General features: G+C 34.1%; 1 protein-coding gene across 7 annotated transcripts; it reads left to right on the top strand.

Moving 5' to 3' along the window:
- The first annotated feature begins 94 nt into the window (after positions 1-94).
- On the top strand, positions 95-15,958 carry LOC138693116 (uncharacterized). 7 transcript variants are annotated; one of them, XM_069816757.1, is made up of 8 exons: positions 95-832; positions 1,350-1,383; positions 1,495-1,708; positions 3,083-3,220; positions 3,390-3,805; positions 7,096-7,319; positions 8,273-8,354; positions 12,689-15,958. In XM_069816757.1, the coding sequence occupies exons 3-8, from the start codon at positions 1,538-1,540 to the stop codon at positions 13,401-13,403; spliced, it is 1,746 nt and encodes a 581-aa protein (XP_069672858.1). In that variant the 5' UTR covers positions 95-832; positions 1,350-1,383; positions 1,495-1,537; the 3' UTR covers positions 13,404-15,958. The 7 variants fall into 7 exon arrangements, with proteins under 7 accessions (XP_069672858.1, XP_069672856.1, XP_069672857.1 ...); XM_069816755.1 differs by having other exon boundaries at positions 95-943; XM_069816756.1 differs by lacking the exon at positions 1,350-1,383 and having other exon boundaries at positions 1,504-1,708.
- The last annotated feature ends 2,430 nt before the right edge of the window (positions 15,959-18,388 follow it).

The raw sequence follows: 18,388 nt of genomic DNA, 5'->3' as shown, positions 1-18,388 counted from the left end.
GTGTCCACAACTCGTTTGGAGTGCAACTAATATAATTTAACAAAAACAGATAATAAAGCAGATATCAATGCCGCCAACCCAACAATAACAATACATTGTTGGAACAATGCGTCGTTGTCTTGTTGGTTTGGCGGTGCTGCTATTAGTCTATTCTGTGTTGCATTTAGTCATTAAATCCTTTAATTTACATATTGAAGGCTATGTAAAATACTTAAATCAAATCCCAAACGCGGGAAAATTTAATTACGCATTCATTGTCGATTGACAATTGAATAGCACTGCTGCAGCCAATGACCTCTCATGGCCTGAGAACAAGTTTTTCGTATTCTGTACCGTATCGAGCACAGATCGAGCGACTCTAGCGTGATTCGTACCCAATGTTTATGTTTTTTGTTATGATAACGTCAACGTAGCTCTGAACGAGTGGCGCTGAGATGACACAGTCATTGGTGTCTTATAGTCGAGTTTATAGAGAAAATACTGTGATTATTGGTGATAATATAACTAAATATTTCGTCTTGTGGCTATACGTGACGATTGTCTCTCAAAAACAATCTTTCAGTGCTATGTTTATCATGCTGTTTATCACACATAACCTCACTGTTGACGTGACATTTAGGCCTATGCGTTCAGTGGATAAAAATCTAACATTTGCGCCAGATAACAGCATAATTCAGACTATATTTCCTGCGGAAATGTTTCACTATAACGCACTGCAATGAGTGAAGAATTTACTCTTACAGAGAGAGATGCATCAAGATCATATTATCTGATTATGCTGTTGGGACCACTTTGTTTATGCATTTCCATGTCAGTAAAATGTTTCTCATGGGTACGTTATTACGTGAATAATAACAATAACTCTAGTGAATATTATGGACCTGTACATAACATAGAGCAATATTGTGCAACACAAGACGCACATACAAGTTTTTATAGAAAGGTAATGAATTATCATGTCCCTGTTGGGTATCGAACCCAATGTACTGGATCTCATATTACAGATATACTTGGTGACATTTCATCTTCAACTTCATCGAATAAAAGTTTTTTACGTTTTCAAAAACAATATAATTAACGAAACATTAAACACCAACGATATAATTAAATTCGCCAACATAGGACAATCGAAAGAAAACAGTAGGCCTACCGGTAGCATAATATGCAAGTTATAGTTTAAACTTTTTCTTCAAGATGTTGCAATAATTAGTTGTGCATTTTCTATCTCCATGACATAGGCTAATCTGAAATAACAGTAACAAACTACTGTAGGCAATTTTATTATAGGATATTATGAAATTTATAAGGTAATACGGTACGTGCCCAAAAGAAAATCTCTCTATTTTGAGCTAACATGTTGCAGCAGGGTTTCGTCGAGTTACAGTAAGTTCCTGTACATTCGAGACATTAAGCCTATTTACGGCAAATGTGAAAATATAATGTAAAAATTAACTTAAAGAATAGTGACCCTTTCCATTTTTAGTGAAGTGTCAGTAATTTCAGAGAATCACTGTGAACCTACTGAATACCAAAGAAAATGAAGAGAAAACAGGATAGCGAGTCCGAATTGAAGAAATGTATGGAACTGAAAATAATTTGCTGCTTGTGTGCTAAATTAGGAGATGAATCACATCTTATCCATATATTTAGCACGAAAGGCACAAAAGATAAACTGTATGAGAAAGTAATGGACTACACACCTTTTAAGGTAAGTTAAATGCAGGCCTAGTATTTACAATAAAACTGATACAGAATATCCTTAAGGTACATTACACTTATGGTAAGATTAAAGTTGAATTTAGATCTGAAGTAGAATGACTACAGCAATGAACTAGCAGCAAAGTGTGAGTTCAGTCCGTAGGTGGTGAAACTAGTACTAAGGTAGTTCTGGTGATTTCGGAAGCGAAAATAGTTGAATTTATAAGGGATTTTTTTTTTGTAGAGATGCAGTTGAAAGTAAATGCAAGGCATAATAAAAACTATTTTTTTTTTTTTTTCACATTTTCGGTAACTTAGACACCCTGTTAATCTGAATGGTTAATGTCACTAGGGTCGAGTGTAAAATATTGCTTAAGGCTGAGTATAATGAGTGATGAAATAAAGTGTATATAGGCCTATATTTTTTTTTACAATGTTGCTAATTGTGTTAGACTCGAAAATTAATGTAAAACAATTAATGTCGTGCATTATCAAAAGCTTGGTAGCACTGAAGTAGTTCCCTTCGTACTCTGCTTAAATACACATGCATATACAAATCTGTGACAGGTTAGGTTTGGTTGGTTTGGCTTTTGTTATGCTTTGCATATACTATCAACTGTATCTTCATAAAAAAATCTCTTATAAATTAAACGATTTTCACTTCCGAAATCACCAGAATTACCTCAGCACTAGTTTCACCATGAGAGGATAGCTATACCGGCTTTTTTTTAAGATGGGAATCATATTAGCACTGCGATCGGAAAAACAACTGAATGTCACATAGCGTAGTAAGCCTGTTGCTATGGTAACAACAGTTGAGTTGTCAAAGTTACAGTTCCCATTGCTCAATAGCTCTATTAATACGTTTCGTCTTTCGTTCTCTGTCTATTTTTGTATTTTATTTTTTTACCTTCGTGTCAATTGTCAATGAATATTTTAACGTCAGACATCTAATGTCAATGCTAGCTCCCATCAGTTGACAGTGTGGTAGTCTATATAGGCAACATAGCGCTGTAGTTCCAAGCTCGGCCGCTTAACTGTCATGACTATCTTAAAAAAAAAAACAGTATAAATGACAAGAGACTGAAGAGTGTGATAGATGAATGCATTTAAACTAAGAGACAAAAGGCGAAGACTGTAACAAGGTTAGAGTGGGTTAGATGACAGGATAGATAAGTGACAGTACCTTTACTAAACTCTTAGTAATACATTATCCTTAAGGATAACAGCAAGTCCTTACAGAGGTCTATCCAAATTTAATTTTAATCATATCCTGGAAGCCTGATGTAATATGTAGGCCTACATTTCATGCAGTTTAAATTTTGTAAACTTAAATTAATCAAGATTCTCACGGGACATATTAATACTTTATCTTCATTTTTAGGTAAACACAAAAAGTGACATGAAACAGTACATATGCAATACGTGTACTTCTAAGATCAACCACTGGCATACTTTTATTCAATCCTGTATTGAAGCACAAAAGAAGATGCATCTTATTTCTGAGAATGATTACTTCCAGGTAAGACATTATTTTGTGGACGTTTTTCTTCGTATACAGACATTCAATTGTAAATTATTCTAGTTTTTCAGTTCTATATTCTAAAGGATATAAAAAAATTCAATAATTTAATTATAGTTCTTGTGAAATAGAATCAGGTATGAATATTAAATTGTCAATTAATTTTCAGAGTAATACGAAACTTAGGTCAGCTGATACGACATGCAACAATACCAGTTATAAATCTACACCCCCACAAGAAGAAGAAGAAAAACTCAACAACAACAACAACAAGCACGAATTGGATGTACCTGATACATTTGTAGAAACACTATCAGAATTTCAAAATGTTACACATTTATCAAAAACAAAAATATTTTCCCAAATAAAATGCAAACAAACAACATCATTTATTGCAAAGAGCAATTTGAAAAATGACACAAAAGAAAGTTTGCTTAATGAAACAACGACTGCGCTGTCACCTTCAAAACGATTTTGCAATGAACCAAAAACTGGAGGTACATATTGCATTGCTCGATGGTGCGGTAACAATGCAAAGAAAAATCCTGGTATTTCTTTATTTAGAATACCGAAAGATCTGGACAGGTTAGTGTCACATATTTCTTCCTACTTTTAACAGAAATACATATTTACAATAGTATAAACATTTCATGGAATGAACAGTAACATACAAACAGGGGAAGAGTGAAATAGAACATTTTATGCTTATATATGCATGTGAAGATGATGAGGGTAAAATAGGACACTTTAAGCATGGAAAGTACTTAGTCTTTAATTTGTGGGTAAAAAGTAATTGCAGCGGTCTGTGCAAAAACGAATTAACGATTACCAGTACTCATTCTTTTATTAAAATCTCAATAGTATTATCGAAAATACTTTGTTTCAGAATTTTGTGAGGACAGTTTTTTTTTTTTTTTTTTTTGAGCTAATGTTAAAATAGTGGGATAGTAAGCTTACTTTTTACATAGCCGTATTTATAGCACAAATTAATTCCTGCAGTAATTTGGAGTTCTTTGGGAATAGATTTAAAAAAATGCAGAAAACAGTTTTGATTAATATAGCTTACTTTACATTAGTCTTCTTCTTATATATGCTATACATTTTTTATGAGGAATTCTAAAATAATTATGTTATTTGTACATAAGCATTATAAATTTAGTCTTTATCATTATTAAAAATCGTTAATAATATGTTACATTATTGTACCAGTGCCTTAAAAATATAACCATGCAAACTAAAACGTAACTATTTCTATTATGAAGGATAACTTTTGCCATAAAATTAAAAAGTATAAAACTAATTTTCGTGCATATTTAATACATCACTGTTGTCATAGCAACTAATTCGTTCATAGACCATGATATCAAACCACCCATTATTACAAATTTGATATGTTTACAAGCAAAACACATTAAGTCAAAAATATTACTTTTTAGTAAGTTGTTTTTCTTTACATAAATTTCGTTTTCCAATTCTAAGTCTATACTCGTGCATTGTACATTATATACACCTTTTTCTCAGAAGTAATATTTTTGACTTATGTGTTTTGCGTGTAATCCGACGATAATACAATACAAACTCTCTACTACAGGGATGATAAGAAACTTATCCCAAGATTTTGATACTATGCAAGAAAATAATGAAAATACAGCTGGAAAGTCATATCTTATTTAAAAATAATTTTGCACTGTAAACCAATACGTTATTAAAAAGTCACACATAACTCCATTGATTCTTCATAATCACCATAAAAGGTAAAGGCAACTCCATGACAGGGCAGGGCGGCCCAGAGAGCTCCCACTTTTACAGATGATCGACATTTAATGGCAGTAGGAATGTCAGTCCTACGTGCTCGCTACCTTTACCCTCAAGGAAATGCCTCTGGTACTCATTTCTGTTAGAGGCTGAGTAGATCCCAGAGCCATAGTACAGCTGGAAGGATTAGATCAATGGAAAAATCCATGACCCCATCGAGAATCGAACCCGCGACCTTCTAGCTTTGTAGCATTATGCCTTAACCACGACGCTACTGCACACCCCATAATCAGGCATACATGTTTGCAAATTATTTAATATTCTTATCAACAGACCTGGTGTTTTAAATTGAGGGGTGTTTTCACAAAACTCGTTATCTACAAAATCTTCTTTTTTTCAAGACAACTCTTTTCTAAAATACACAACTGTAGATACCGAGTTTTGAAAAATCTCTTTTATTTCAAGATCAATTTACTGATATACTTACCAACTTTAGCTTAATTCTAATAGCATCATTGGATTCTCCTGACCAAAAACATTTTTTTTTAAATCCAATGCCGCCAGATTGTCTTTTCGACATTTCTGGTCTTCTCTCCTGGCTGTGGCTTAGTTGTAACCCACTTCTGAGGTTGGGGCGCCTGGAAGGCGGAGTTACATTACCCCGATGATGTGATAGGATGATTATGATAATATGGTGCCAGGAGAGGTCTTAAATCTAAACTTAACCTAAATTCCAGATCATGGACGAACACAGGAATCGAACCCGGGACCTCATGAACTATAGCCAGAAGCTCTGACCACTAGACCATGAGGCTGGTCAAATTTATATATAATTCCGTCTTTCTAACTTACATCTAACTCTTACTAAATCTTGACATGAGTATCTAGTTCACTTGAAAATGAAATATAGTCTAGAACGAACTAAACATGAATCAATTTTCAGTAACATAAGAATACTCGAAAAATACAAAAGTTTATGTATATCGAAGGATGACCAAAAACATAAGGATACACTAAAACCTCAAAATCGAAAAAAAATGTAGATAACGAGTTTTGTGAAAACGCCCCTCAATTTGAATTTGTCTCTCTAAATTAGGTAGAAATAAGAATTCAATTGAAGGTACTGTATATATATATATGAACTGCTGTTTTTTCAAATAGCTCATAAAAAATGTAATGTGTGAGCAACCATGTGAGCGCGTAGATAATAAGTACAATAACTAAAAAATGTCATTCAACAGTATACTTACTTACTTACAAATGGCTTTTAAGGAACCCGAAGGTTCATTGCCGCCCTCACATAAGCCCGCCATTGGTCCCTATCCTGAGCAAGATTAATCCAGTCTCTACCATCATATCCTACCTCCCTCAAATCCATTTTAATATTATCTTCCCATCTACGTCTCGGCCTCCCTAAAGGTCTTTTTCCCTCCGGTCTCCCAACTAACACTCTATATGCATTTCTGGATTCGCCCATACGTGCTACATGCCCTGCCCATCTCAAACGTCTGGATTTCAAGTTCCTAATTATGTCAGGTGAAGAATACAATGCGTGCAGTTCTGTGTTGTGTAACTTTCTCCATTCTCCTATAACTTCATCCCGCTTAGCCCCAAATATTTTCCTAAGCACCTTATTCTCAAACACCCTTAACCTATGTTCCTCTCTCAGAGTGAGAGTCCAAGTTTCTCAGCCATATAGAAGAACCGGTAATATAACTGTTTTATAAATTCTAACTTTCAGATTTTTGGACAGCAGACTGGATGATAAGAGCTTCTCAACCGAATAATAACACGCATTTCCCATATTTATTCTGCTTTTAATTTCCTCCCGAGTGTCATTTATATTTGTTACTGTTGCTCCAAGATATTTGAATTTTTCCACCCCTTCAAAGGATAAATCTCCAATATTTATATTTCCATTTCGTACAATATTCCCGTCACGAGGCATAATCATATACTTTGTCTTTTCGGGGTTTACTTCCAAACCGATCGCTTTACTTGCTTCAAATAAAATTTCCGTGTTTTCCCTAACCGTTTGTGTATTTTCTCCTAACATATTCACGTCATATTCAACAGTATACTATTTATTTTAATTATATGCATCTTTATCGAACTAACAGGGCACTTCTATGGCTTACAAATGCTGAACGGGAAGATCTAAAAATCCTAAGTATGCAGGTGCTGCATACAAAATACTTGTGTATGGAACATTTTACTGACGATATGTTCATGAATAGTAATAAGAAGAAACTGGTTTGGAATGCCTTGCCAACACACTTCCCTAAACCTGATTATGCATATAGAAAGGAATTTCACGTCAAATCTGATCAACAACATCAGTCAGGTAGGTTACTGTTGTAGGTATTATTTAAGCACACTTCCAAGCAATTCAATAAAATAATATTTTCTCTTTCATCCATTATTTGCTACTGTTACTTCTAGTTTACTTGCTTTGGATTGTTTTATTCTTGTTTACTTCATTTCATTTAAGGTTTGATATTTTAACAATTTTAAATTACGTATATGGGCTTTTGTGTCCAAAAAGAAACTTACCTACTAATCAGAACAAGTATGTCCATGTAATATCCACGAACAAAACAGACAACCGTAATTAATTTCAGGCGGTTATTCTTTGAGATATTTAATACAAAAAAGTTTAATAAAATTTTGCTCGTTTTTGCATCCTTTTCGAGATATAAATGGTTTTATGTGAAACATATCGCATGTTTTGGGAAAGGAACTGATTTAATTCCTAAAATGCTCAGGCCATTTAAGAGAGCAGTGTATTATGATAATAAATGATTGAAAGAATTTTAGTTTTGTCCTTTAAATATGCAGAAATTTGATCTCAACAAATGTAACCTTTCGTTTTGCACAGGAATTTTACAATGTAACATTTGTTCTGATCACGGCTTAAAAAAATTTGATCTATTTATTGTTCACAGCAAGAAAATGTATTTAATGTTGTTGATTTGAGTACTATATTCAGCCACCGGCATAGCTCTGTCAGCTAAGGCGCTTGCCTGCCGATCTGGAGTTGCTTTCGGGCGTGGGTTCGATTCCCGCTTGGGCTGATTACCTGGTTGGGTTTTTTCCGAGGTTTTCCCCAACCGTAAGACAAATGTTAGGTAATCTATGGCGAATCCTCGGCCTCATCTCGCTATCACCAATCCCATCAACGCTAAATAACCTCGTTGTTGATACAGCGTCGTTAAATAACCAAGTAAAAAAAAAGTACTATATTCAAATCGTTCACGTAATTTTATGCAGTTGTGATCAAGTGAAGTCCTATTTCAGATGCACCTGGAATAAGTCGTCAAATAATACTGCCAAGGATTCATCAACCTATCAGACGACGACCACTTAGGCCTAAGCCTCTGTAAGTTCCTCTCACATTATGACTCTGTCAGATAATATAATCATATAAGTTTTTAATTACAAATTGTATTTTTAATAATTTTGGATTTACAGTCAGACTTGTAATAGTGGATATCATTGAATAAAACTGGCTATAATAGAAAATACTGCTCATTATACGGAGTGTAAAGGAAAAGTAAGTATGAAGCTGCAAAAAGAAATGAATTTTGAGATTTTAACAAAAATGCACACTTTCAGCATCCTTGATATGAAATACCAGTAAGTAATTTTCGGTGTACGAGTACTTGCTGTGATTTAGCTGGAAATGATCAGTATGAAATCTCACTTTTAGTAAAATAATAAGTTGTACATTTCAATAGATTTAAAGAAAGAAATGGGGTTCTCTAGAAATACTTTGAACACTACATACAAAATGTTTACAGAGCCAGTGCTGATGTACTACGGAGAAATTTTAATCACTTCACCTTTCATAAACGAAATAGAACGTGTTCAAAACCAAGCTCTCAGGCTCATTACTGATGGAATCAAAACAACTCCAATAGATTCTATGAGATTCCTCAATAATATTAACAGCATCAAAATGACAATAATAGAAAAAGCACTGATTCAATATGAAAAACTTATCAGATTACCAGAAAACAATTGGCATTCATACAGTCCTCTCCGTAGATTAAAAACTCAAAAAAGTTTCATATCCATGGTTCAAAAATTAAAACAGAACATCAACGTCCGGAATTTAAAAGAAAACTTACAAATTAAATCAAACCCTTTAACTCTATTAAATATAGAGTATAATCTAAATTTAACAGAAGAAATACTGAAATAATGAAAGAATTGTCTTTAGAGACAATTAATATTAGGTATCCTCCACAAAACTGGCTTCATTTATACACCGATGGATCCTTGATCTCAAGGGAACAAGGTGCCAGTGCAGGTGTTACGTGCTGTCTCTTCTCACTTTCTAGATCTCTTGGATATGGAACAACAAGTTTTGATGGTGAAATCACTGCAATAAGTGAAAGTCTCAGGAATCTTCTCTGCCACATCAATAAATTTAAGAATGCAGTTATATTGTCAGACTCCAAAGCAGCTATTCTATCAATAGTCTCTAGACACACACCTTCATCTCAAATAGCAGAAATAAATAAAATGCTCTCTCAACTAATAACACTCAATAAAAGAATTGTATTCCAATGGATACCATCCCATTGTGGAATCCTGGGAAACGAGAATGCGGATGCTTTAGCAAAGAAGGGCAACACTGCTACTTACAGACCTGTTACTAAATGTACGTATTACTCTGTGAAAAGATTTATTAAATCTACATACTTAGACTTCAACAAACAAAATTTGATAACACAATCCCAAGGGAAAAAATGGAACTCTCTGCATCATAATCCACAGTCGATTCCCGATTTACCACGCAAATTATCTGTAGCTGCATTTAGATTGGCAACAGGCCATGATTGTTTGGCCAAACACCTGCATAGAATTGGAATATATCAGTCCCCTAACTGTCCATTGTGCAACTCAAATCAAGAAATGGATTCGGAACACCTCAAAATCTGTGCGTCAGTGGCTAACCATGACAATATCTTTGAAAAATATTGGAGTGCAAGAGGTCAAATGACTATTGTCAAATGCCTGGCATTAGAAAACAACAACAACATAGATTTAAAACTATCTTACAACATTGACTAATGGAAAACCACTTTTATGATATTAAGGAATTTTTTGACGACTCTGCAGACTTCGTTTGAATTATTGATAAAGTCTGGAAAAATAATGCCATATTACAGCATGAAGTTTACAGAAAAAATGCGCGATAATGCAGTGTTTAAAGCCTATCAATAATCAACTTCCAAAGAGAGTTAAGAATAAAAATACTGTATAAATACCTAATAATACTATAATAGTACAGTACTATTACTTTATTTCAATAGAGCCCGAGTGGAGGAGCCAGGCAGTGATGACAACATTCAACATAGGTTGGACAAGATGTTAAAAAAATGAATAAGGAATTTTAAAAATGTTGTTGTTTTCTAATGCCAGGTGTTTGACAATAAAGTCATTTGACCTCTTGCACTCCAATATTTTTCAAAGATATTATCATGGCCAGCCACTGAAGCACAGATTTTGAGGTGTTTCGAATCCATTTCTTGGTTTGAGTTGCACAATGGGCAGTTAGGGGACTGATATATTTAAAAATAATTTTATAGAAATGAGCAAAAAATTGCATTTCCCCCCCCCCACTTTTTTTTTTTTTTTTTTTAACATTCCGGGACAAATATAACTCAATCCAAGACACAGGCCAAATCCAGAACAATCCTGGGAAATCCAGAATGTCTGGCGACACTGTAAGTAATATGGAGATTTGTTGCAATACAAGGGAACCAGGGTTCCCGGAGAAAATTCCTCTGTTACCTGGACCATGGACTCGCCCAACAGAAATTATAAATTGGAAGTATGCCAGGGATCGAATCTGGGCCAATACGATTATAAATCTGGGACTAATCACTAGTCTGCCTTGGTTGTATTTATTTAAGGCATTTCTACGAAGCATTACTTTTACTCTGTATACATGAGTATTTCAATTTAAATGTTGTTTTTTAATGTCTTGCATTTGGCAACGAAGCCATTGGCAGTCACGCTCTCCAATGCTTCTGTGCTACAGTTGATTCTGTGAGATTCCTCACTAATATGTTGTTGTCTAGTGCTTTGCATTTTGGCAATGAAGCCATTAGCAGAACAGTTTGAATGTAAAATTGTAAAATTTCTTAGTATTTGTTTTCTTTCTACCCTTTTTAAAATTTTTATTACTATTACCTTGATTAACCATATTTAAGTTTTGACCACTGATTTTGTATTGTTAAATGTTATACTTTTCTCGTAATACAGGGTGTCCAGATGAAACATTTACAACTTCAGATGTAAATAACAAATTATTGAGACACAGTATCTGGATGCGGTTTTCAACAATCCAACAAGATTTTTATGGTTTCTGATTTACATGCAGAAAACCGCTTTCCTGATATCGTGTGTCAATCATTTGTTATTTACATCTGAAGTTGTGAAGGTTTCATGTGGTCATCTTGTATTTATAAGAGCATGCTAGAAAGTCAAAAGAGGTGCCACATTGCCTCTTAAATACCAGTTTGTAAAATAACGGTCTTACTAATAAACCGTGTATAGTTTTTATACGAGACTTATGCAGCGTTGAGACAGAAAACGTTACTAATAAACCGTGAATAAGCTATGGACGTATAAACAGGCTGTAACTATACAATGGGAATTGCTTTGCAGTAGTTATATACACGAAACCCCTTGTTTAAGCGTTGTATATAGAGAAAAAATGGCCGCCCCTCTAACAGCTGTTTGTATCGACTGTCATTTTATGATGATGGATGCCTTGTAACCACAGAAGAACACACCAAAGAGCACAGAATAAGTAGAAAATTATTGCTGTAGCTTGTACTCTTTGACCAAAATATAGAGCGTATTCCGAATCTCACCGGTGAGCAATCCGATGGCATCACGGTGTTCCGAATTCCACCGATGACGTCATTGATGCTCCGCCGGTGTCGCACCGGTGCCATCAACTTGCAGAGGTGGTGGCAGTCTCCATCAGTGAATCTGATTGGTTCTTGTATAGGGCGGGAATTAGCAGACGAATGACATCGTGCACTGTTGTGTCATGGCGGTGTGTTCTGCTGCATTGTTTGTAATGAGCACAACGTAAAAACAATATGTTAATGGCTTATGAGCGAACATGTCAACGGACCAGTTATTACTACTGGTTCAAGAAATAAGTTGTTTGTATCTCTTTTCTTTGAACGAGATGGCAGTACGAAAATTTCGCAAAATTTTGCTAGCGTAGCACAGATAACCACTTACACGGTCGCCATGACAGCATCGATTCTTCCAGCAGTTTTGTTCCTTATGTTCGTTGCAACGTGACGTCATTGATCCCACCGGACCGGTGAGATTCGGAATACGCTGATAGTGTGGTAATCGATCAGAGCCAGTTGTACTATCGATTTGTAACATGGCACACTAGAGCGCTCTACCGGATGCAATAGAGAATCTCAGATATTCTATTACCTTTCGTAATGAAGTAATGACGAAACTATGACGTAGCTGTGTAACAGTTATACTGTTATACATGACGTATGTAGTGATTATTAGTAAGGAATTTACACACGACTTATAAACGAGCTATTCATTGTATAAGTATAAGAGAGTTAAACGTCTGTATATAGAGTTTTTATTAGTAAGACCGTAAATGTATAATGCAATGTAGTACATGCATAAATAAAATAATATTTTATTTCACAGGACTGTGGAACCAAAAGGAGGGTTGGAATTGAACGATGGCCTGAGCATTGGTGACGGTGAAGATGTGAAGAATCAGTCACTAACAGCATCAACAATAAACTCAGCAAACAATTCCTGTTTAAATAAGAAAGAAGAACCTTCCGTCAGTGAAATTCGATTGAATGGTTTAAAGTTGCAGGGAAGTGATAGAAGTATAGTACCTAAGTCTCAAACTGTCACTTCACATTTATTATTACAGGGAAGCAGGTCACAGACCGTACCAACTGCAAATATAATTATTTGTAGTAATGTAAGTGATATTATAGATCTCAAAGAAGATAAAACACAGACTGCTGCCGGTACCTGTGAATACTTATCCGTAACAAACACAGACTATGTTGAATGTGAAGATAATCAAGGTGATTCTTCGACAGCAGGCGATAAGAAAAATGTGAGTTCAGAAAATGAGACCATGATGAATGAAGAAATGTACTTCAGTTGTGATGCTGAGAGCCTATGTTTAGGCAACGCTTTTCGGGAAACTAATGAACGTATATATCAATGTAGATACTGTGGAGAAATGTTTCTAGTAAAAAGTAATCTCATTTTACACCAGACAACTTATCACTCAGATCATCCAGTAGGATGTGAACTGTGTGGGAAAGTGCTTTACAAGTCTCGAAGTGAGTTCATGGAACATGTCTGTGAGCATTATAGTGACAATGTGAAGAGTTAAGCTAGTTTATTAAACATGTAAAGTGGGGCAGAAAAACGCATTTTTAAATGTGACACAATTTCAAGTCCTATTTTTCGCTTATTTTCAGACCACGTGCTATCACTTAATTTTAATGAACTCGTTATTAATAGAGCCTTCATGCTGATGGGATGAAATATAAGGGTGAATATTCTGAAATGGGCAAACATGAATAACAAAACTGAAAAAAATACATTATATTAAATTGTGTACTTTTTTTCTCACATTGGTTACATTTGCTCCTATTATTGAAGATTCTGGTATCAATTGAGCTTAAAAAAATTAATTGATGAACTTGGACTTACTCGTGTTAAATATGTAAAATTTGTCCGGCTTACAGCTGTTTCAGTGCATCACGCACCATCATCAGAATGCCAACCATACATACAATAACATAAATACGGACATGGAAATCCTACACACACAACCCAAGAACCAAAAACTCAACACACTAGAACAATATGAAATATACAAACACACCAAAACACACCCCGATCAAATCCTCAACACACAGATCAATTTCAGTACACACACACTATTCGACTCCACAATCAAACACATTCCAACAATAAAACACACCCTCCTAACAGGCAGAGAAGTTCGAGATGACGCCGCAATCTAGTAGGTCTGATGATGGTGCGTGATGCACTGAAACAGCTGTAAGCCGGACAAATGTTACATATTTAACACGAGTAAGTCCATTAGTTCATCAATTAATTATATTCAAGTGTTAAAAGTGGTGTACGCAAGATTCAAAATGGATTAAAAAGATTGTTATGTGAGATTTTCTAATTAAAAAAAAAAAAACCAAGGGATTGTTGTTATCTTTCCCTTACAGCCCATTGTTTAAGGTATCTTCTAAACTTCTGTACTTCAGATTTCACTTGTCTTCGAACATTTCTTTTTTCACGATCAGTCATATCTGCTATTTTCTTTCCTTTTTTTTTATATTCTTTGCCATAGTCCCTTTTTTTCTGCAACTCCTCTTCAGTCATATTTGCCCTCTGCCTACATATCTTCTCCCTTTCATATTTCATACTTTCATCATCAGACTTTTTTTCTTTCCTATAAACAATCACATGAAATAATATTCGAAGTTACTTTATCCACCAGTATTTAATAATTGCATGTTAAATGAAACCTCGGTCCCACAATAAAGGGACCGACGTTACAGGGACCACGTTGTTACAAATTAGTATAATTTCCGCAATAGTTCTGACAAAATAAATCGTTAAAAATATCATGGAGGTTAGATTTTTTAGTCGACAAACATTGTAATGTTTTGCATATACTACGAAAGTTTAATATATACAAACTATATTTAATGCCACCTGGGACCGGTGTTACCAATAGAAAACATAACATTCAGTCATCAGTGATGATTTTTGTATTTTTCAATAAAATAAATTACGACAATGGACGAAAAGTTTTTTAACTGGCGCCATGTTGACCTCTCATCACTACAAACCGTTAAAATTTACCACATGAAGCAAAATTGTCTTTTGTGTAGCTCTTTTATTTCGAGGGACCGGCGTTACGAAATTTTTGGGGACAAACTTTACGTTAAAGTTGTGCCCTTTCAGAATTAAACAAACAATAGTTCCTGTCTTTCATAAATATTTTAACTATTTATTTTTATAATCTTGGCCGAGGAAATAAAATCAAATCGAAACATTCCGAGAAAAACTTAGTAAAACAGTGTAAAATGTAGTTGGGGACATAGGGACTGTAGTTACATTTTGACGTTTGGAGGTTATTTTTTAATTATAAATTTTAAAATTAATCCTTTTATGCTTTGTTTCCAACTAAAACATGTGAGAGTTAGTTAATTAAACGCAAAAGTAATCAGTTAACATTTTCAAGAAACTCCTTAAATCAGCCAGGACATACATTTACCCATTTCAGAATATTCACCCATAAACGAACACCAAATCCTCAAATATTTTATATTTTATTAGAAGACTTTAATAAAAGCAGCAGCAAGTTTAAATTTGTTTAACTATTGAATTTTGTTTATGAGTCTGATGTATAACGATCAAGTGTAAGGTACAACAGAGTTATTTTCGTCTGACTTGTGTTTAGGAATTGTGTCAAGTTTTTCTGCTTCAAGTCTTTAGAAGTGATTGAAGAATCTCTGAAAGGTCTGAAATTAGAGACTGAAATACATATTATGTCGACGATGTGAAAGTATTTATAATTGTAGAAAGTATGCAGTATAATTGTTTAATCTCACAATATTTAACTTCTCAAGATGTCTTAAGCGAGATAAGTTTGTAAAGCATTTGTGATTGACTCCATGCAAATCATTAACTTGAATCTAATTTATTATTCATGAATATCATTAATAAGTTAACTAGTTACAAACTGACTTTTTTTTGTATTCTTACATTTGTAACCATGAAAGGACCTCTAATAAAATTGAGATAATTTGTTTGAAAATATTATACTTAAAAGAAATTTTGTATATTTATGTAAATTATTGACATAATTTATTATTTATGATACTACATATAAATAAACTTGTATTCCACAATGTATATATTTGATTATTTTATGTTGGGTACCATTTGAATGCACAACCAAACCAATTAACATACAAAAATTCCAATTATCTTACTGTGCTCCAACCACGAGAAAGTCTCCAGGAAATGAAGGAAGGGGGATGATGCTGTGAATGAATGTTGATGTCATAAGATGTCATAAGGTCACACACGTGGATACTCTTATCTCTATTGGCTAGCTCTCACAGCACAAACCATAACATTGATACAGACATATTGATACTACCCTAGTTACAAAATTAGATCACAGTTAATCTCCTGGTCTTTTAATCTCTTCATACAGGAAATAACATATGCAGGAGAGCGCATGGTTTTTAAACTGGCGTTATAACGGTAATATTATCTATCTACTTCGCTCCAATAGATGACGCAGTAGTAAGCACATTCCTTTCACGGTTGATCTCCTGGTTGGAGAACAGTATGTCTCAGTAGGGAAACCTAAGTGTATCAATAACAACATGGATGGACATTTACTGGTTCACGAACCGGAAGTGCTTCGAAACTTCCCTCCAAAGGTGAGAGATGAGGCTGTGATTTACAGTGCCAGTCTCTTTAATATCAGTCATTTTGTACCTTACAAATCAAAACAACTGAAGAAGTCAGACGCAAAGGAGTACAAGCCGATGGCTCAGAACAGGACTGTTACAACTCAAAAAATTCACCTTTTGAGTTATTCCCATCATCTGAAATAGGATATTATGCTATGTGAAACTGTTACAACTCTCAGAAGATCCCAGCAACAGTTTTCAAGTTATGTTTTTTTTTCAATTGAAAGGTGTTATATTTTACTTTATAACAGTTTTCCATTTTCAACTGCAAACATTGTTGTTAAAAGCGATGTTTCATTTTGACTTGTAACACTTTTGCATTGCAAATATTCACGGCTTGAATTTAGATTTGGCAACCTGATAATACATTCCATAGAATAATGGTAGCATAATGTTGAATTCATTGCTTAAAAACAATATTATAATTATTAATTTTGTCTTCACCAACCACGTAGCATTGAAACATTAATCCTTGTGAATTTTGTGTTGCTCATGATTGTGTTAAATATGGAAAGTAGAGACAGGTGAATAGTGAACTTGGCATAAATAAAACTGCATGAAGATGATCATAATATTGATGATGAAAATACCATAAAAGTTCCAACCTATGCAACATTACAAGTATCAGAGAATTAATTAATTAATAATAATTATTATTTTTATAATGCTATTTCTTAATATAATTATTATTATGAACCTGTAATCAAGAAATACAAACAATAGTTTAGATTTCGGGAAAAAAATTAAAAACACACTGCTATAATTATGTACTTTTTGGTTATGAATCCTTTTTTCAACCAGACAACTTTTTCAGGTGATTCAGTTCAGGATCCTATCTATATTACTGTAAATGCTATGGATATCAGTGCTGAAATTAGCCAAGAAAAAGACACAAAATATATATATATATATATATATATATATATATATATAAACAAACTCAATGAACTAGATACACCAGACATCTTTAATTTGAAAGACAAAAATAAATGGGAAATCATTTTTCCAGACGTGACTCCTCCTCTTTGCTTACATCTTAAGAAGTGAAGGCTCTATAAAGTCTAGGTAGGTAGTATTGTTCGCCATTTTTGTTCTTTCGTTGCCGAGCTACCATACGAGGAATCTATTTGCCACACCGTTAAACATTATCATGTCGTAGCTCCTATGATAATAAATCAAACACACTGTAATTCAGCAAATAATTGAGCGGGAAATAACGTCTTCGTGTGCTTTCTGCGAATGCCAACGAAAGAGCCAAAATGGCGGGCGACTATATTAAGTATTTATCGAGCCTTAAGAAATGAATAACGTCTTCATCACCGAATCACAAGACGCACACGTTTAAATGTAACCGACCTGCAACGCGATTGGCTGCCAGAAATTAGAGCGACGGGACTATAGAAAACAGAATCCTTTTCCCATTCTTCTTTAGGTACTCTTATGAACAAGATGATTTTGAAAAATAAAAATTGACAAAGAAGGAAGAGAAAGTCTTCTCAAGCAATGCAAAACCAGCATTTTCTTCGCCTCCAGGGATAGTTGTAGGGGGGAGGGAGGAGATTTGCTTGATCTATGTAAAAGTTGTGTCATTCCAAGTGTTCATGCTCAATTTTATAAAAGTCTCAAAGTTCCCAGTGGTGTTGAAGAAGTGTGTGCTACATTTCAATAACAACCAAGTACACATTGTTCTTTTTCTTCACTACATGATGTCATTTATTTGTTTTTATTGTTGTAGTCATTGATACCAACCAATGACATTTTGTTTTTCTAAATCTATATTTCACACATTTTTCTATTGTATTATCTTAATTTATTACAGTCATTTAAGGAAAAAACTACTGTGAGCAATAAAATATTA

This window comes from Periplaneta americana, chromosome 17 (assembly GCF_040183065.1).
Source record: "Periplaneta americana isolate PAMFEO1 chromosome 17, P.americana_PAMFEO1_priV1, whole genome shotgun sequence".
NCBI classification, from domain to species: Eukaryota; Metazoa; Arthropoda; class Insecta; order Blattodea; family Blattidae; genus Periplaneta; species Periplaneta americana.
The sequence above is the reverse complement of the archived record's forward strand: the minus strand, read 5'-3'. Positions and strand labels throughout refer to the sequence as shown.